General features: G+C 32.9%; 1 protein-coding gene across 4 annotated transcripts in view; it reads left to right on the forward strand.

Annotated features, from left to right (window-relative positions):
• Positions 1-22611, forward strand: part of oxr1a (oxidation resistance 1a) — a 195150-nt gene that overhangs the window by 122597 nt on the left and 49942 nt on the right. For all 4 annotated transcript variants that reach the window (XM_051132043.1, XM_051132042.1, XM_051132045.1 and 1 more), the window contains 3 exons: positions 64-146; positions 12514-12621; positions 15753-15869. In XM_051132043.1, coding sequence (XP_050988000.1) covers positions 64-146; positions 12514-12621; positions 15753-15869 — 308 coding nt within the window. The remainder of the gene's footprint in view (positions 1-63; positions 147-12513; positions 12622-15752; positions 15870-22611) is intronic.

Raw genomic sequence — 22611 nt, forward strand, 5'->3', positions numbered from 1 at the left:
GTGTCAAGCTGAGGGGAGAGCGGAACATGAACATAATGAGAACCTTCCCTCGCTTGCTTTCAGATACCGGCCAGAAGAAGACACCGGAGAAGAAGGATGGAAGGCGGATGTCGTTCCAGAGACCGAAGGGCACCATCGAGTATTCCGTAAGTGGAAAACATCAACCTCTTTCCTTGTTATTTCTGTGTGTTGTAGGCTTGCAGATCTCGTCCCGGCACTGTTTACTCTGAGGATTTTTCCACATGTACCTGCGAGATTTCTGTCAGAGTTTGCACGAGGACTGTGCGTGCGTGCGTGTGTGTATCCATAGGGATACTGTGTTTTCATCAGCGTTCAGGATGGAGAGACGCTGCATGGAGCTGTGCGAATGTTTACATCAGCTGGACTGCGTGCGAATGTTCTTATCAACATGCATTCCAGCAGAGTATCGATGAATGACCTTCCTTTCTGCGTTTGCATTTCCATTGATTTGGCGAGCGTGCATGCCGAGCGGGAAAGAGAGAGAGAGACCGTGTGAGCTTCGATTGTCTGTCTTAACAGCTTGTTGTGTTCTTGAAATGACCCTCAAATTCCAGCTGCGGGCAGAACGCTTCACGTCTCTCTCCCTAGTAACAGAGGAGCGTGTGGGTTGAGACGGGATCTGGAGTTCTGCCTGGAAGTGGAATGAGAGGAGAGGAAACTGCTGGCGGCTAGAGCTGTCATTAAGCCAGAAGATGGGAATCATAATGCTTTTCCAGCAAAAACGGTGCTGGTGCTGGAGCCGGAGCTGGTGCTCTGTCAGGGAATCTGAAAACGTGTCTCAGAAGCGGCTCATGTTTACACTGAACTGACTAGGTCACTGTGTTTGTTTACAAAACTGAGTTTTGAAAGAATGTTTTAATATTTAAAACAGAGATGTGCGAAGTCGACTAATCAGGGCTGACTGAATGGATACTCGGTTGATTATTTGTAACTTAAGGAGCATGGGTATGTTTCTAGCAATAGCCAAAAATACATTTTATGGGTCAAAATTATCGATTTTTCTTTTATGCTAAAAATCATTAGGATATTAAGTAAAGATCATGTTCCATGAATACATTTTGTAAATTTCCTACCGTAAATATATCAAAAGTTAATTTTTGATTAGTAATATGCATTGCTAAGAACTTCATTTGGACATATTTAAAGGTGATTTTCTCAAAATTTTGATTTTTTGCACCCTCAGATTCCAGATTTTCAAATAGTTATACTTATGCCAAATAGTGTCCTATCATAACAAACCATATGTCAATGGAAAGCTTATTTGCTTATGACTGGTTTTGTGGTCCAGGGTCATATTTGACTAATCAGTGAATTTAAAGACCCAAGTTTAAAGGACAACATGCTTTCAGCATGCTGTTGAAAGCACTGTAGCTAAAAATATAAAAACTAAATATGCATATAAGAATAACGCTAAGTTAATCAACCTTGATATTCAATTAGGTACCTAATTCGATTAGGTAGTTGGATAGTTGGATGTGCAGTCGACTAGTCAAGCATCATGACCCATCCCTAATATGTCATTTAATTTAGCATCTTTTTATCACAGGTTTCTTTTCTATGTATAGTTTGAAATACGTATTATTTTTGGGTGGGTATGTTTTTTTTGTTTTGTTTTTTTTTTAATGTTTTTGTAAAGTCTTATGTTCACCAAGGCTGCATTTATTTCATTTTAAATAATGGAAAAACATCAATACTTTCTAATATTATTACAACTCTGCTTCTATTATAATATGTGACCCTGGACCACAAAACTAGCCATAAGGGTCAGTTTTTCAAAATTTCTACATCAGCTAAATTAATAAGCTTTCAATTGATTTTAGGATATGACAATATTTGGCCGAGATACGCCTATTTAAAAATCTGGAATCTGAGAGAAAAAAAAAAAACAAACAAACAAAAAAATCAAAATATTTAAAAAAAAATCACCTTTAAATTTTTCCAAATGAAGTTCTTAGCAATGCATATTACTAATTAAAAATTAAGTTTTAATATATTTGCGGTAAGAAATTTACAAAATATCTTCATGGAACATGATCTTAATGATTTTTGGCATAAAAGGTACAATGTATTTTTGGCTATTGCTACAAATATACCCGTGCTAATTATGACCAGTTTTGTGGTCAAGGGTCATATATAAACATCCATTTTTAAATGTCATTTATTCCTGTGATGGCAAATCTGTATTTTCAGCAGCCATTACTCCAGCATTTAGTGTCACATGATCCTTCAGAAATTATTCCTATATGTTGATTTGGTGCTTAAGAAACATTTCTTATTATTATCAATATTGAAAACTGTTGTGCTGTTTAATATTTTTGTGGAAACCACATTTTTTTTCAGGATTCTTTGCTGAATAGAATGTTTAAAAAAACACAATTTATTTGAAATACAATTCTGTTTTAAATCTCTCTGAATGTGTTTTGATCAGTGCATCCTTGCTGAATAAAAATACAAATGTCTTTTAAAAATAAATTTCACTGACTCCAAACATTTTAATGTTGGTGTATATAGGTGTATATATAAATGAATTTAATTCACCACTTTTCTGAGAAATTAAATTGTAAAGCATTGCATGCCGTCAGTATACTAGTGAAAGCAATGCCGCTAAAAAATTAACAATTAAGTATTTTTTTTAAAAATTGGAACTATTTAGTTGTTCGATTTCTAGTAGACTAATCAACCATTATGATCAATTATAATTGTGTCATTTAATTCCGTATCTTTTTGATATCATGAGTTGCTTATGATCTAGCAGACATTGTTTACATTTATAACAAATAAAAATGTCAGAGCAATATATACAGATATATGAAATCTCAATGATATTAAAGGGTTAGTTCACCCAAAAATGAAAATTCTGTCATTAATTCTTCACCCTTATGTTGTTCCAAACCCATAAGACCTTCGTTCTTCATCAAAACACAAATTAAGATATTTTCATTAAAATCCGAGAGCATTCTGATCCTCCATAGACAGCAACATAACTGACACATTCAAGGCAGAGAAAGGTAGTAAGGACAACGTTAAAATAGTCCATGTGAAATCAGTGGTTCAACCGTAATATTATGAAGCTACGAGAATACTTTTTGTGCGCAAAGAAAACTAAAAGTGACAACTTTATTCAGCATTTTCTTCTTTTGCGTGTCAGTCTTCGAAGCAAATCTTCTATGCAATTCAAAAAAGTATTCTCGTAGCTTTAGAAAATTAAGGTTGAACCACTGATTTCACATGGACTATTTTAACGATGTCTTTACTACCTTTCTGGGGCTTGAATGTGGTAGTTGTGTTGCTGTCTATGCAGGGTCTGAAAGCTCTCGGATTTCATCAAAAATATCTTAATTTGTGTTGCCAAGATGACCGAAAGTCTTACGGGTTTGTAACGACATGAGGAATTAATGACAGAATTTAAATTTTTGGGTGAACTATCCCTTGAATTTGTTTCCAACTGAATGGTCAGGCACCAGCAAAAACGAGGCATCAAATTGAGTTCAAAGCTGGCATCAGGTAGCTGTGTGATTGGTCGCTGGTGTAGCTGATGTACTCTGTTCATCAGAGTCAGCATTGCTGCTGCTGTCACGGTTCTGTTTCCAGACGGTTCTGCTCTCCCCTCGGATCTAAGCAGGTGTCTGACACCCATCTCCCCCCAACACAAGCTGAAGATCCGTCTCTGTCGGCCAAAAGTGATTGACAAGGCCTTTGTTTTCCTCCATAGAGCGTGAAAAGTGTGCAGGACGACAGCGAGGCATTTGTCACAGGGCATAAACAGCGTGTCATGAGGCTGTTTGTGGTAAGGGGTGTGTGGGGGTTAACATGAGAGAGATGGCAGATATTGCACTCATATCTCAGTCTCCCAGCTTGCTTTGCAGTCTTACACTCCAAACCACACCACCCCAAACCACACCACAGCTGCAAAATGGATGTGATGTCGAGAAGATGTTTGGATACAATTAATATATTCTGTTATCATTTACCCACCCTCATGTTGTTGCAAATATGTATGACTTTTCATACATTGTTTTTGTCCATAGATTTTTGCCCATTGACTTTAATTGTATGGGAAAAAGCAGTTAAAGAAATTCTTTGAAAATAATAGTGTTTTCATTTGGGAGACTTTCAGAGAAACTGTCTCTATTATTGTGAAAGCCCTGCCTCCTGCCACAGGTGAATGTCTGCATTGCTCTTTCCTCAAGAAGCAGTCTTGACCTCAAGAGGGGTTGAAGGAGAGCTAAACTATTGTAGCCCATCTGCTCAGTCACTAATAACGCTTCTCAGGTCAGCGGGATCTCACCATTGGCTGGTCTGTGGCCAATTAAAGCTGTTGGACTCCAGGAAAGAGCGAGAGATTGAGATCTCATTGGAAAGAAGCAGTGAGGATTCAGCATCTGTTTTAACGCTTCATGAGTCTGTTGATTCCTGCAGCGGTCTGATTCGGCTAGAGTCATTGTAACAGCACTGAAGTCATGTAGTTAGTGATTAAAGCTTATCGTCTCATTATGCATGATGCATACTGTGCACAAAATCAATAGACTTTCTGTGCATATTTATAATTGCATTGATTTGTATTTTAGCATCAGCAAATCATGCAACAATCACTCCTAAGCTCTTAAAAACACATTTGTGACAATGGATCATAACACCAGTCTGATAGCTGAATAAATAAGCTTTCCATTGATGTATGGTTTGTTAGGATAGGACAAAATTTGACCAAGATACAGGAATCTGGGATCTGGAATCTGAGGGTGCAAAAAATATATATATATTGAGAAAATCACCTTTAAAATGATCAAAATGATGTTCTTAGCAATGCATATTACTAATCAAAAATTAAGTTTTGATATATTTACAGGAGGATATTTATAAAATATCTTCACGGAACCTAATGATTTTTGGCATAAAAGAAAAATCGATAATTTTGACCCATACAGTGTATTGTTGGCTATTGCTACAAATATGCCCATGCCAACGTATGTCTGGTTTTGTGGTCCAGGGTCACATTTCTGACTGTATATGAAGCTTATATAAGATTTTATCACAGGGTTGAGCTGTAGGGTGAACGAGAAGAGCTTTAGGCAGTGAATGTTTATGACCAGGCTCACCAGTTGCCCCTGCTGACCTCCTGCTGACTTTTGAAGACACCTCAAGCTGGTACAAAAGTACTGTGGAGATTAGGGCTGCAACGATTAATCGAACGATGTGTGAGGCGCGTTTAGTCAATGAAGCCGGTACGTTGATTAGTAGTAAAGCTCCATCACGTGCGTTCAGTACACAGAGCAAGTAATACACAGAGCCGTAAAGCACTGACAAGCCACGCCAAATCGGCCGCAAAATCGAATTCGATTTTGAGCGCGATTTTGGCGTAGCTTGTCAGTGCTTTACGGCTCTGTGTATTACTTGCTGCTCCAGCTGAACGCATGTGATGGAGCTTTACTACTAATCAACGTACCGGCTTCATTGACTAAACGCGCCTCACGACATCGTTCGATTAATCGTTGCAGCCCTAGTGGAGATGCAATGGTTTCAGATGGTACTTGGATATTTACCGCAGTTCTGAATGTTTGTCATATTCTTTTTTGAAGAATACCATGGTATTACCCTGTCCAAGCACGATTTATGTCTCTATGGTAAGCGCTGGCTCATCTACGTCCTGCAAGAGAATGCCAAGATCTTGCCAAGACTGCTGAGCTAAAATTAGTTCTTTAAGTGATCATCGACGCAGTTAGCCAGCGTGTGCCATGAGGGTAGTAATGACAGCGTCACTATGGCAACTCTCATGCCACGGCAGCCGTGATGTCCCACGCAGTATGGAGCTCGTCTGATTTGACATTCTGCCTGATTGCACCGTTTGCTGGAATGTCATTTCCAGTTTGATGAGCTGTGTGTTCTGTACGAGTGTGAATCACACAAAACCAAGAACATGCATGGATCGTATTTCTCCCCAAAAATCTATAGAAAGAAGTAAGAAATTATACTTTACATAATGAAAACAAAGCTTATTATAGGAACAAGCTAAAGTTTTTGCATTGTAACAGTATTTTTTATGATTATTATCAAGAAAACTTTACTGTAATGCAAAAGAAGATTGATATCTAATTTAAATTATATAGAATATTACATCAAGATATTATAAATTATATAACGTGACTTTGGACCACAAAACCAGTTTTAAGTAGCACGGGTATATTTGTAGCAATATCCAAAAATACATTCAATGCATCAAAATTATCGATTTTTCTTTTATGCCAAAAATCATTAGGATATTAAGTAAAGATCATGTTCCATGAAGATATTTTGTAAATTTTCTACCGTAAATATATCAAAACTTATTTTTTTTATTAATAATATGCATTGCTAAGAACTTCATTTGGACAACTTTAAACGCGATTTTCTCTTTTTTTTTTTTTTTTTTTTTTTTTTTTTTTGCACCCTCAAATTCATATTTTCAAATAGTTGTATCTCAGCCAAATATTTTCCTATCCTTAAAATCCATACATCAATAGAAAGCTTATTTATTTAATTTTAGAAAATTGACCCTTATGACTGGTTTTGTAGGGTCACATATGTAAATATATTATGCTTGCTTGCTTAATTGATTGATTGATTTTAAATTTGGGGGGAAATATAATATAGAAATGTGACCTTAACATGTTTGCCATATTACACAGAACACACTGCAGATTTATTTATATTGCACTTTTGATACACCGAAAACAGAAGCATAATAATTTTTTTTTTTTTTTTAAATAAATTTTGACATTTTAAAAATTAATAAAAAATGAATTAGAAAGGACGTAATGCTGTGTAATAAAATGTATAGAGCTGTCACTAACGATATTTTGGTAATCGAGTGATCACCCGACAATTAATCAAGTAATTGTTTTTTTTTTGTTATAATCATTATAGCAATGAGGCAATAATAATTTGTTGAAATAAACCATCAAAAGCAAGTAATCATGGTTTTACTTAACAAAACTGTTAAAATACATAATGTATTATGAACCATAGAACTAATGTACTTTATGCATTAAAATTAGTGCTGGGCAATGATTATTTGTTTTTTGTTTGTATAATATTTGTGTATGTACTGTGTATATTTATTATGTATAGATACACACTCATATATTATGAACACAAAAACTTTTTTTTTGAATGCGATTAATCATTGCCCAGCGCTAATTATAACAAATGACTGCAGAGGGTGCCAACGGCCCGATGATTGTTTTTACACCTTACAGCATGATCTAATCTTTGTTTTTAATATTAACTAAACAACATTTAATTCAAATGTCCACTTAATCTTTAATATTTGGCCATTTATTAAATTGAATAGTAGCATTTGTGATTTCACAACAGCATTATGCTTATGATTTTTAAATAGCTTTATTAAATCATCCAGCCAGATTCTTATCCGAGGAATGTGCTACTTCCGGTATTTTGCCGGTCACTCAGCACGGGCAAATTGCAGTCGAGGATTTTTTAAAATTGAGTACTTGAATCGAGGAATGACAGCCCTATAAATGCACAGGTAGAGCATTTCAACAATCAAATAATACACACAGAAATGAATGTGTTTGGACATGCCAATGTGTTATGGCTTCTGATAAAGTATGTGAAAACTTGTGGAAGCTGCTTCCAGCTTTAGGGTGGTGTAAAAGCTAAACGCTGTCTAATAATGTTTGGAACCAACCCTAGACATACTGTAACTAGTCTTGATCCTAATGATCCTAAATTCAGAATGGGTGAGCCGCATTTGAAAGCTGTTGTAAAATGTGCCTCTGCCTGCAGATTCTATTAAAGTGGCAAATAGCTAAAGAGCAGCATATAGTTATACTACCTCCTGAAAGAATTGTTCATGTACATTATTAACCTTGATACTCATATGTGACCCTGGACCACAAACTAGTCTTAAGTATCTTCACAGTTGACATGAAGGGCACAATTAGTTATATAGAACAAAATCACTTTTTGTACCAGGCTGTAAACATATTTTTTTCTGCTGTAAAGTTGGGCATTTTAACATGGGGATTCTATGGGATTGACTCCCTTTTAAAGCAAGTCTCTAGCAGCCAGTCGATGAATTGCGATTTAACTCACTTCCGTGTTGGTTTCAGTAAAGAGAGCGGGAGGTGGCCGCTTGGTTTAAATGCATTTTACAGAGGCAAATATAGAGAAAACTGCATGTCAACTTTTCTTAAAATAGTCAGTTCCCCGAGACACATTCATATGAATCTCCGACTCAATATGTAGGATAATATTTCCAGAGCAAGAACCGTGTTCTTGCTCTGCACGCTACAGTTTTTTTTCTATTTGCGTTCGTCTTCAGCGTCTCTGACCTCCGTTAACGGATATTTAAAGAGTTCGTAATATTTCCACAAATGACATTTTGAAAAATAATTGCATGCAGTTTTTTGACATGCTTTTGTAGGCTGTTTGTCCTTCACAGACACGTCTCTCTGTGATCGCTTGAAATTTTAAATTAACAAAGCTTAAAAACACGTGCAAATGATAAACTTTTGTGACGATATGGCAGTGGCGCTGGCCCCGGGCCATCGGGAACTCCTTATTGTCGAGCCCTGGATATTAAGTAAAGATCATGTTCCACAAAGATATTTGTAAATTTCCTACCATGAATATATCAAAACTTAATTTTTGATTAGTAATATGCATTGCTAAGAACTTCATTTGGACAACTTTAAAAGTGATTTTCTCAGTATTTTTGCACCCTCAGACTCCAGATTTTTTTTCTCAATTTAAATCTCAATTTCAAAAAATTGAATAACTGGTTTTGTGGTCCAGGGTCACATATGTTTTAGGAAGCTAGTGTAAGTCTGATGTGCTCTTGTGTCTTTTACGAATTGTACATAATGTCTCTTTCTTTGCATTTATTAATAGTTTTATTGTTGGTTCTGCTGTTGAGCTTGACCTGTATGCAGTAGATGGCAAAATTATATCCTCTGTTTTTTAACAAAAATGCATTTGACTTGCATTTGATCCGTACACAGTTCCTGCCTCTCAGAAGGAACCTTAAGCTGCCCATGTCTGGAAAATGTTGAGTTTGTCTAGACTGTTCTGATGACTCTGCTGCATGTCTTTTTTTCCAAGCGGAAGCGACTGGCAGCGGCTGACATCTCTACTGGCACGGCTCGTGTTGTATATTGGGTGATATTTTTATCCGTGGCTGCCTTTAGAAAGAGGACGACAGACCTCAGCGGGACTTCCTGCTAAAGTCTAAGATTGAATTAGGAGGGAAAAAACACGGGCACGAAGGATAGAGCACGTCTAGACTGCAGAGCAAATCATAAATTCGCCATCTAACAACTAGAGACATTAGTGTCCAGTGAAGGCAGGTTGTGTTTGCTCTGAAATGAACCGTCCACAAGCTACAAATAAATAGCCCAGGGAAGAACCGTTTTCAAATGGCTCTCGGAGGGAATCAATGTTCTGTGCCAGACAGAAGGGATGAAAGGACGCCGTTAGCACGGGGGCATTGGGAATATCGACTACTGACATTCCCATCTGGAGACGAACAGAAAACTTCTGTGCAAAATTGTGGGGGTTCTTTCATTCTCTAAGAAAAACAACTCACTGAAGTCTGATTCAGGGTAGAAATGGCATTGGATATGCTGATGCTTCTTTCCGTGTGATGTTTGGGAAAACTCTGGTGACGTAAACCATTTCAGTCATAAAGAAGCATGTTTATTTGATATGTTTTCTCTGGATTGTCCTCTTAGGGGCTGTTCACAAGCATCTCGCGGCAGGCATTTTTTAAAAGTTAAACTTGTTTCTCAAAACACGAAGCTCATGCTGCAAGGTACAGAAAAAAAAAATAGTCACAGCATGGTGTTTATGAAGAAGAGCTGTGTCTGTGTTTAGTGGGAAGTGGTTAACGGGTTAGGTAACCAAAAAATTAACATTTTGTCATCATTTACTCACCCTCAAGTTGTTTCAAACCTGTATTTTTTTTTTATTCCTGTGGACTACAAATGTAAATGTCCCTTCAGGCTAAACTCTGTACTTGTATTCTTGATCTGACCATCTCACTGTCCTCCTCACATGAGAGACTCATGATATAGTAAACAGACAGTCTATGAAGTATGTAGAATCCTTTGCATTAAGTCATTATCTACAGTGTAATGGTCATGTGTCTGTCCTGAGCTCAGATGTTTATGTTTAGAGGATTGTAATGTGGAGACTGTAGGAGGAATTTAGCATGTCAGTGTTTTGTAGAATTGATCATGCAGCGATAAGTTCCACACAATGTGTGCAAAAGGGGAAGAATATGTTCACACCATGCAGCATTTCTCTTGCCGTTAGGTTTTTGTCCTCTCACTTTGTTTTAGTGTCAAACACAAAGTTTTTCTCAAATTTCAGACAGCTTTTTTACCCTCTGTGGCCTGTTTTAGATGATACAGACACACGTGAGGCTTCGATTCCGGACAGTTTTGCAGTTTTTCATGGCACTTTTCTCTGTTGTGTGTGTTTGCTCACTGTGTTTTTCTCTCTGACTCATGCCTCAGTCATTGCTGTTGTACTAAAATACATATATATCAGCATAGTTTTGGGGTGTTGTAAAAATATGTTATATTAATTATACCCCAAATTTGCTGTTCAAAGTCATTTGAGTAATTAAAAAAATTAATAGAAAAAAAATAATAGATTTAAATGAACATGGATTTGGTTTGTAATGTTTTGACACATTTTTTTAATATTAATAAAATACATTTATTTATTTATTTTTTTTCCTTGGGACAATATATATATATTTATATAATAGAGCAAGAGATGGAGAGAGATATATAGACATTTATTAAAGCGTATTGAATATATATGCATATAGAACATATACCTAAAGCATATTGGATACAGAATGTCTGGACAACATAATTGAAGGGTTCTTTCCTTTAAAAGAAATGTATTCAAAATAGTTTAATACACATTTTATTTTATTTAAAAAAATAAGTTAATTAAAAATGTAATTATGTTTTTATTTTATTTATTTATTTTATATTTACTTTATATTTATTCATTTATTACTGGATAGTGATCTGCTGGCTAAAATTCTACAGTAGTAGTAGGTGTTCAGGATAAAGTTTATTAGAAGGAGACTTTATTAAATAGCAGATTTAATTTAATAGCATTTTTTTATTCAAAAATCTTTCAAAATTTTGGGCTCATCACATTTTTCTTTTTTAATTTCTTTTTATTTTGTTTATTTACTTTTTAAACAAATTAATGCTTTTATTTAGAACTTATGTTGTTCTTTTAAACATTCTGTTTATCAAAAAAAGTATAATCGTTTTTCTGAAAAATTATGAAGCTGTTGTTTTCAACGTTTTCATTGTTGATAGTAATAAAATATTTCTTTAGCACTAAATCTTCATATTAGAATGGTTTCTGAAGAATCATGTGACACTGAAAACTGGAGTAATGATACTGAAAATTCAGCTTTGCATCTTAGGAATAAATTACATTTTAAAATACCATTAAATAGAATTCAGTTATTTTAAACTAATATTTTTTCACAATACTGTTTTTATTGTATTTTTGATTAAATAAATGTAGCTTTGGTGAGCATAAGAGACAAAACATTAATTATTTTATTTAATTTTTATTTAATTGCTTTTTTTTTTTTTTTTTACACATTTTTTTAATATATTTTTTATTATTATTAATTTTTTTATCTGGATAGTGGTCTGCTGGCTAAAATTCTACAGTAGTAGTAGGTGTTTAGGATAAAGTTTATTAAAAGAAAACTTAATTAAATAGCAGATTTAATTGAATAGCAGTTTTATACTATTTTTCAAAAATTTGGGGTCATCACATTTTTATTTTTAATTTTTAATTCATTTTTTAACAAATTCATGCTTTTATTCAACACAAATGTTGTTCTTTTGAACTTTATCAAAAAAAAAGAAAATTTTATATATATATATAATAGTTTCCACAAAATTATGAAGCAGCACAACATTTATAATAATAAAAAATATATTTCTTTAGCACTAAATCATCATAATAGAATGGTTTCTGAAGCATCATGTGAGACTGAAGACTGGACTAGTGATGCTGATAATTCAGCTTTGCATCTCAGCAGTAATTATATTTTAAAATACAATTAAATAAAAGTTGTTTATTTTAAACTAAGATATTTCTATCACAATATTACTGTTTTTACTGTATTTTTGATTAAATAAATGCATAATTTACCGACCCCAAACTTTTGAGAGGTAGATATTGTATTTTATTCTATTGTGTTTGATTAACTGCCTTTACCTGAAAATTGAGTGTTTACTGTTGCCCTTTTGCATTATTGATGTACTATTTCCTATTTAATACTGTACAGCCGCTTTGTCACAATTCTGTGTTGTTAAGGGCGGTATATAAATAAAGGTGACTTCTTTCTGTTTTTCCCCTCCTAATTCAATCGTAGATAAATAAAAGTCTTCTTCTTCTCCCTTCTCCTTGTTTTTACATGTTTTTTGTGCATTTGCTGTGCAGGTGGAGTCGCGGGACACTCTGAACAGCATCGCGCTGAACTTTGACACAACTCCCAACGAACTTGTTCAGCTCAACAAACTCTTCTCCAGAAATGTGGTCCCCGGTCAGGTGTGTGTTTCCCCACTGAATATAATGTTTTTTCTATTTAATTTTAGTTTGGTTTAGTTATTATTGTAGAAAAATGTCATGTTTTGCTCTAAAATACATCACATTTCATAAGTAAAAAAGGTTGCTAATACTATTTCACGTTGTCTATGATGTCACAAAAAATCACACACTTTAAACTGAATTCATGTTTTTTTCTGCAGACTTTCATTACATTGCTTCACTGTCTCACCGTTAGATCTCTGCCAAGCATTAGACAAAGAATCAATCTCTCGCTGTTTAATGTAGTCCAACAGCATATCAATTATTGGCCGACATTTAACCAGATAATATCTCTCAGACAGATGGAGTGATTAATGACTTCTCTTTTGCAATCTTTGCACGAGTAGTTATGAAAGATCACTTGCTAAACAGAGCAAAGATTGCTTCATCATCTTCTTACAAATACATGTTAAGCAAAGCTGAAGTCTGAGTTGTTGATATTCATGTGGTGGCGAGCGCAGTAATGAGAGGGTAATAGATAGAGCCAGGCGCTGGAGATGGTCGACCGCCACCTGACACAGTACAGCTGGAGGGCTCTCAGCCCGGATCACGTGACTAAACTCTGCGGCTACTTCCATTAGCGTAATCCTCCCCGGCGTTTCGGACCGCTGAACAGCCCCTCCACGCTGACTCCGCTGGCCTGCAAACTAACAGGAGTGGAGTCTGTTCTGTGTTCAGAGATCTGAGGAGCAGCGGGAGAGATCATGTTTGATGCAGTGAACTTTTGATTACTGATTTCTTCCCTGTGCTTTAACAGTTTGGCATGGGAGAATTTAAAACATTTAATTAAAAATCTATGTGTGTGAGTCTATTCGTGTTCAGGAGCGTGTGACAAAGTTGCCACGAGAAGTTAAATCTGATAAAACCCCTATTTGGTGACAGTGATATGACCTGAAATAAATAAATAAATAAATAAATAAATAAAACATTTATTTAAAAAAAAAATTCCCATGATAATTTAGTTAAATCTGACTATTTGATGGCAATGATATGACCCAAAAATGTTTTTAATTATATATAATATATAATTCTTTGAATTTTTTTTTATTTGTTAAATGTATTGTCATTTATTTAATTATTTAGTTTAATTGATTATATTTTAAAGTATTTTCATATTTAATTTATTCAATTATTATTCAATTTAATAAATTTTATTCATTATATTTTCATTGTTTATTTTATCAAAAAATGTGTGTATGTGAGTCTATTTGTGTTTATAGGAGACTGTGACACAATTCCCACGAGAACTTAGTTAAATCTGACTATTTGATGACAATGATATGACCCAAAAATGTTTTTAATTATATAAAATATATAATTATCAACATTTTTTATTTGTTAAATTTGGTGACAATGGTATGACCCAAAAAATGTTTAAATTATATGAAATATATAATTATCAGAATTTTTTATTTGTTAAATATATGTAATTTATTCAATTATTATTTAATTTAACATTTTATTTTAAAGTATTTTCATATTTAATTTATTTAATTATTATTCCGTTTAATAAAATGTAATTCATTATATTTTAAAGTATTTTCATTGTTTATTTTATCAAAAAATGTGTGTATGTGAGTCTATTTGTGTTTAAGAGAGTGTGACAAAATTTGAAGTTAGTTAAATCTTACTATGTAATGACCCAAAAAAAGTTTTTAATTATATAAAATATATAAATATCAATATTTATTTATTTGTTAAATTTGGTGACAATGATATGACCCAAAAAAATATTTAAATTATATAAAATATTTAAGTATCAGATTTTGTTTTTTATTTATTAAATATATTTTCATTTATATAATTATTATTTAATTTAATGTATTATATTTTAAAGTATTTTCATTGTTTATATTATTAAAAAAAACATGTGTATGTGAGTCTATTTTTGTTTAGGAGAGTGTGACAAAATTGCCATGAAAAGTTAGTTAAATCAGAGTATTTGGTGACAATGATATGACCTAAAAATTATTATATGAAATATATAATTATTAGAATTGTTTTATTTGTTAAATATATTATAATTTATTACATTTGTATTTATTACATTTTAAAATTATTTTCGTTGTTTCTATTATGTATGTGAGTGTGTTTGTGTTTAGGAGAGTGTGACACAAATGTTGCGAGAAGTTAGTTAAATCTGACTATTTAGTGACAATGATATGACCCCCCAAAATAATATTAATAATAATAATTGTTGTTGTTGTTGTTATTATTATTATTATTATTATTATTATGTAAGCTATATAATACTCTGATGTTTTTATTTGTTAAATATATTTTTGTTTATTTTTGTATAATTATATTTTTAAATAAAAAAAAATGTTTTTCCCACATATTTTTTCTAAATAAAAGCTGAAATAATTTTGATAATTATATATTTTATATACTGTTTATTTAATCTTATTTTGTATATTTTATATATATATATATATATATATATATATATATATACGAAAGTAATTTATAGAATAAGTATATTTACTTTTTCCGTATTTTTTTGGAAAGTGTTTTTGTGTTTAAAAAAAATAAATAAATAAAATAAATTAAATTAAAATTTAATTGTCCATTAATGCATTGATTTAATATGTTAAATTCAGAACATATTAGGGGTTTTTTAGGTTCAAATTCTAAAAAAGAAAAATAAATTACAGATCGATTATTAATTAATGAATTAATTTATTTAATAATTTATTTATTTAAATGATGAGTTATTTTCTGTGTTAACTGAGTGTGTTTGACGTAGCACTTTTGGACTTTTACATTTGGGGGCAAAATTGCTAAAAAATGTCATTTTAAGACATCCTCAAAGGTAAAAGTGAATAATAATAAAGTAATACATTGTAAAAAATATGGTGTTAAAAATGCAAACTGTTTTATTTTTGCAGGTCAGGGTTAGTTTAGAAATTGTGTGAAAATTGTGGCTTTATGTAACAACATGAGGTCTGTGGTACAGTATGTCTTCATTTACATAACTAAATCACTGTGTGTGTGTGTGTGTGTGTGTGTGAGAGAGAGAGAGTAGTGACTGTGCGTTCATGCATGCAGTATCTGGCTGGTGTTTAAGTGTTACACTGCGGTTGTATTTGCAGGTTCTGTATGTTCCCGATCCGGAGTACGTATCCAGTGCGGGCAGCTCTCCCTCCTTCAGTCCCAGCAGCCCGCTCTCTCCCACCTCCTCAGAAGCTGACCTGGAGAAAGTGACAACGGTATGTGACATTTCCCTCTTCGCACCGCACAGCCTCATCATTTAACCTGTGCTCTGGAGGGACTCCCACACAATCGCACACGCCCTGAGCATGCCACGAGTTCACACTGAAGGATCTCTGGGTATTTTCCGGAAGCATTTGTATCTTATGCTTTCTGGTTTACGGGAATCATGTGAAAGAGACTTGAGATCATGAGCTGACAGCTTGAGATGCTGCTGTTCATTGTTAGTCAGGAAACATTGTGCTTTGTTTTCCATCAGCTGATAGAAAGAATGCCAGTCTTGCTGAAATGCTCTACATTATGTTGTCGAGGTATCCATGTGTTTGTCTGTCAAGACGAATAGGAGATCAACGCATTCATTTTTAAAGCTTAAGTTTGTATTTCTTTTATGAAAATACCCAGCAAGTATCCCAGTTCAATCCGCAGAGACAACTAGTGCTGAACTATTTCAAAACAGTCACTGTGTTTGCAATTCGGCTTGCGAATAGATCACTGATGATCTAATAGTTACCAAAGGACAGATGGATACATAAAATATTTGTACGACACAAATGGATGTGCTTCTGTAAATTTGCTTTTAAGCGAGTTTTGAGATCACCTGGCTCAAGACCTTTTTTTTTTTTAGTCAAACGTGATATTTACACACCCTCTATAACCAAATACGTGCCATGAGCTGTATTGACTTGCCCTCATTCTTAGAAGCACTTCATCTGAATCCCTAAGAAATGAGCCATTTCTGGTGTAGTGAATATGACTGGGCCACAGAGATTTAAAAAATATATAGTCAATATTTAAGAATTTGCTCTAAAATGTCTTAAAGGGTGTTTTTGTCCCCTTCCAGCCAAAGCAACACTCAATTAAAATATGATTGTTGCTAAAAAAATATATATATAAAATGTTAAAAAGATGTTTAAAGAAGTCTCTTCTGCTCACCAAGATTGCATTGTTTGGATCCAAAATACAGCAAAAGAAATATTTTTACTATCTAAAATACGTTTTATTTGAATATGTTTTAAAATGTAATTTATTCCTGTGATCAAAGCTAAATTTTCAGCAAGATCATTTAGAAATCATTGAGAAATTATAGAAATATTTTTTTATTTAGTTGTTTTTAGTTGTTTAGTTGTTTTATTTATATTTTTTTAAAAAGATCAAAAGTGATGATAAAGACATTTATAATCTGAACTCTCTGAAGGATCATGTGACTGGAGTAATGATGCTAAAAAAATCCAGCTTTGAAATCACAGGAATAAATTACATTTTAAAATATATTCAAATAGAAAACAGTTATATTAAATAGTAAAAATATTTCAAAATTTTACAGTTTTTTTTCTGTACTAAAATAAATGCAGGCTTTGTGAGTAGGAGAGACTTCTTTTAAAACCGTTACTGTTCAAAACCTTTTGACTAATAGTGTACATATTTAGAATTATATGATTATGATATAAAAAATAATTTATATTATATAAAATAAATATTATATATATAATTACAAACACAGATGTAATACATATGTAAGTAAATAAATACATTAAAAGTATAATGTACTCTTTAGAAGAATCATTTAATAACAATATGTGTGTGTATATGTGCATGTGCATATATATAATATATATTCTTATTATCTAAAATTATATTATGTAATATTAAATATATTATTTTATATAATATTATAAAATAATACAAATATTAAAGTATAATGCACTCTTTAGAAGAATAATCTAATAATAGTATGTGTGTATATATGTGTATGTGCATATATATGTATGTGCATATATATATATATATATATATATATATTATATTAATCTAATATTATATGAAATATGATTTAATATAATAATATAAAATAATATAAATATAATTAATATAATTAATAGTAATAATTAAATAATTATATTTAAAATAGAAATTACATATATATTTAAAATATATATTTAAATATTAAATATGTTTAAAAATATATATAAATATATACATGACTCCCTCTTGTCATTAGGCAATAAGAGAACTTTGTAGCATTACAATTGCTTAATTTTTATTGTAGGGCCCTGTGATTTCAGCAATGCAGTGAATTGTAGAATCCATTCATGAAAACAGAATTTACTGTATAATGCGGAATGTCACGGAATTTGCCAAACCCAAACTCAAAATAAAGGTTCGCTTTAACTTGAAGAAAAGTGCTTCTAATAATACATTTATTATTAAAACATAATTTTCATTGCATTTTTGATTTAATATTTTTAATTTTTAAGGAATATTTTCCAGAAAAATTATCTTTTTTTTCAATTAGGGACACTTTTGATCATTAAAATGTAATGAAAGGCATTAAAACTGAGTCTTTTTGAGGAAAAAAAAAAAACAGAATTCATAGGCCTAAAAATGCAGTTGTTAAATTTTTTATAAATTGCTGTTGAAGTGTGTAGATTTAATTATTTCAATTAATTAGACTTAATTTTTGATTATTAACATTTAATTTAACTATCAAAACAGAGTAGAAAAAATTAAATGAAAAAAAAAAAATGCATCTCTTCTCTTTCCTGTGGAGTGTTTGTACTCGTGTTACATGCTGTCAGTAGGTTTGCTGTTGAACTTCTGTTTAACAGTAAAAGGCTTTACCTTCTGCATCTTATAAAAAAGAGGCCGTTGTACCTCACCACCTCCTGGTCTCCATAGTGACTGCTGCAGCGGTGCCGTTTGCAAACCTGCCCTCTTGTGCGCTCAGCCTTTTTCTTTGGTTTCTTTCACACCTATCTATTTAGACGTTCCTCTGGGAAAAGGAAGCTGTGATCTGTCTAGCAGTCTCAGACAGGTGCTGTACTGGGAATGAAAAGAGGACTCCTGACCTCTTCCGAAAGCCAGTCAGCTGCCTACCTAGACAGAAATGTAGGCGTGCTTCTGACATGATGGCATCTTGTTTTAGCCAAAATTGAAGTCTCTTCTCTCTTCATGGAGAGGGCAATACCAGAATGCATTTCAAGAGGCTCTGTAACAAAATTCATTCAAGAAGGCAAGATTTATTTTATATATGTGAGCCTACAATTCATTCAATATTAAAAAGTAAAATGCTGCTATGCTTATTAATGTATCACATTTTAGGCTTTGCAACAGGCTATTAGAATCAATTGTGAGTTATCTAATAATAATGTTAGACATGCACTTATTATTGCATATATATTATTGCATACATGCATATTATTATCATCAAAATGTAATGGATAACCAGTATCAAAATTATGTACCATAGACATTTTAAAGTCAAAATAGTAAAGATACATTTTGTGCAATTAAATATTCAATTACTGAATGGTAAAAAAACAAAACAAAAAGGAAACCATGAGATGGTATATGGTAATGTATATTATAATGCAAATACATGTTGCACAATTAAATATCCAGTAGTGACGGATACATATATATATATATATATATATATACACTGAATAACAAAACAATAGTAATAATTGACAGGTAATTTAAAAAAATGAAAAAAAATAAAATAAATGTATAATATAATGCATATACATTATGCACAATTAAATATCAGTTAAATAGTAGTGACAGATATATATATATATATATATATATATATATATATATATATATATATATATATATATAATGAGTAATAAAACAATTGTAATAATTGACAGGTATATACTGATTAACTAAACTAAAAATTATTTTAAAAAACATAAAAGCATAAGATGATATATGATAGTGTGTAATGTATTGCAAATACATTTTCCACAATTAAATATACAGCAGAGACAGATATATAAGGAATAACAAAATAATAGTAGTAGTAATAATACTAACAATAATAATAATTTTCTGTGAAGCTGCTTTGCAACAATTTGTACAAATAAACGTGAATTGAATGAATCTTTTTTATACAATCACTAATATCATGCCTACTTGATTTATGTGTTTGTATTGCCTCAGTAAGGAGGCGACATAGTTACTTTCAAATGTCTGTTGAATGAACACGAAACAGTAAATTTTAAGTTGTTTTAACTAATAGCAGCAACATTTTTCACAGTGTATTAGGTAGCTAACTACAAACGTACTGCTAACTTGCTCATATAATTGTTGCTCAGCCCTAACAGTACAGTAGGTGACCTGAATGACAGCTTATGCTAATTTTCGATAGAGCACCTCTTGTGGTAATGCTGAGAATGCAAGACCTAATTGCATATATTATAAATTGCTGTCTAGCACATTGATGACAAAATGGAGCTTGTGTAACTAGAAGTGTTTTTCATCTATTTCTGGTGCTTCTACGCTAACCCTTAAAAGGCTGCTGTCTATGTAGGCAGCACACAGCAAGCCAGTAGTGTTCACAGCCAGAGAGTCATTTCCCTGCACACTACCTATAGTCCTCCAGAGACATGGCCGGGTGAGCGTCAGCCAGGTGCGCTTTGATTCAGTATTGTAAAGAAAGCACTTCAGTAAAGCAAACAGCTCTTTTCCCAGGCTGTAACGATCTTTTAATTACGGAGCTGTTATTGCGGCGCTACAGACTGGGCTTGTATTAATTATTAAAGTGGATGCCCTGGCATGTTTGAGTGTAATGAAGAGCAATAGTGAATGCTGACCACAGAGAGTAGTTTAGTTGCTGCTTGCAGGAGTAGATGGTGCTGTAATGTATCCTATCGGGCAGTAGATGTATTAACCAGATCTATAAGGGTATGGAAATTTGAGTAATATGTACAGTTGAAGTCAAAAGTTTACATACACTTTGCAGAATCTGCAAAATGTTAATTATTTTACCAAAATAACAAAATGGAAAATCTGAGGGACTCTTATGCAGCTATTACAGAAGGTTAAAATCACTGATGCTTCAGAAGGAAACACAATGCATTAAGAGCCGGGGGTGAAAACTTTTTGAATTTGAAGATCAGGGTAAATTTAACTTATTTTGTCTTCTGGGGGAACATGTAAGTAAGTAAGTAGCTTCTGAAGGGCAGTACCAAATGAAAAAAATATGATATTTAGGCAAAGTAAGAAAAATGCACACATCTTCATTCTGTTCAAAGTTTACACCCCCCGGCTCGTAATGCATCGCTTTTCCTTCTGAAGCATCAGTGAGTGTTTAAACCTTCTGTAATAGTTGCATATGAGTCCCTCAGTGTGAAAAGATGGATCTCAAAATCATATGGTCATTGTTGGAAAGAATTCATATACACAAAAATGCTGAAAAACCAAAGAATTTGTGGGACCTGAATGACTTTTCTGAAGTACAGCGGGCAGTTTAACTGTTCAGGACAAACAAGGAACTCATGAACAACTATCACTAAACAAAAAACTTTTGAACAGGGTAATTTTTATAAATTTAACTCTTCTTTTCTCTTGTAGATAATATGTAAACATCTTTTATGTGAAATATCTTATTCAGGTCAGGTACTAAATAAAAAATAAAATGCATTTTGTATGACCCCCTAAACATTTTACAGATTCTGCAAGGTGTATGTAAACTTTTGACTTCAGCTGTAAATACTAATTTTAAGTATTTCTTTGTTCAGTTATAATTTTTTTAACGATTAGTTCACTTCCAGAATTAAAATTTCCTGATAATTTACACACCCCCATCTCATCCAAAATGTTCATGTCTTTCTTTCTTCAGAAGTTTTTTGAGGAAAACATTTAGGGATTTTTCTCCATATAGTGGACTTCAGTAGCAATCAACGGGTTGAAGGTCCAAATTGCAGTTTCAGTGCAACTTCTACATGATCCCAGTTGAGGAATAAGGGTCTTATCTAGCGAAACGATTGGTCAAAACAAAAAAAGATATACTTTTTAAACACAAATGCTCGTCTTGCGCTAAGTCGACTTTACGTGTTGCATAATCAAAGTCGGAAAGATCACTCATGGTTAGTGCTTTATCTGTGTACTTCGGTTCAAAAAGGAAGGGTAGGGTGAAAACCTCCATCTCATTTTCTCCTCGAACTTCAAAATCGTCCGACATCGTTGTTTTACCTTTTTTTGTAAAGGGTGTTTGACTTTCTTTCCATGTTTGCTTTGTAAACACTGGTTTGGTACTTCCACTTACTTCACACTTGACCTTTCCCTCATGACTGTGTAATGCGTGAAGTTGAGCTAGTGCACGACGAGAATTTGTGGTTAAAAAGTATATACATTTAAATGTATTTTTTTTTTAGAAAATGATCGTTCATTTTGCTAGATAAGACCCTTATTCCTCGGCTGGGATCGTGCAGAGCCCTTTGTAGCTGTGTTGAAACTGCAATTTGGACCTTAAACCCGCTAATCCCTATTGAAGTCCACTATATGGAGAAAAATCCTGGAATGTTTTTCTCAAAAACCTTAATTTCTTTTCGACTGAAGAAAGATATGAACATCTTAGTTCACTTGAGGGTGAGAAAAATTAAAGAAATTAAAAAATTGTAATTGTTAATTCAGTTATTCATTATACAATTTCATATAAACAAGTCAAACAGTCATTTGTCATATAACATGTCAGTCATGTGGTCTTTTTCTATCTAAGTGGGCGGTTCTTGGCTAGAATAAGCTGTGGAGTGCATCAGACTTTGTGCCGATATTAAAAAAGTCTGTCTATACAAGCAGCATTGACTCTGTCTATGAAATCTGGTGACTTTGAATCGAATCTCCTGAGGAGTTTTTGCCTCGTATCATCACCCGATCTCACCCTCCCTTCCTGCTGTATGCTAAATTTAGTCTGCGTCACGAAAAGACGAGAGGGAGTGAGAGACTGGCAGAGAA

The sequence above is a fragment of the Labeo rohita genome, chromosome 16, assembly GCF_022985175.1.
Source record: "Labeo rohita strain BAU-BD-2019 chromosome 16, IGBB_LRoh.1.0, whole genome shotgun sequence".
Taxonomy (NCBI): Eukaryota; Metazoa; Chordata; class Actinopteri; order Cypriniformes; family Cyprinidae; genus Labeo; species Labeo rohita.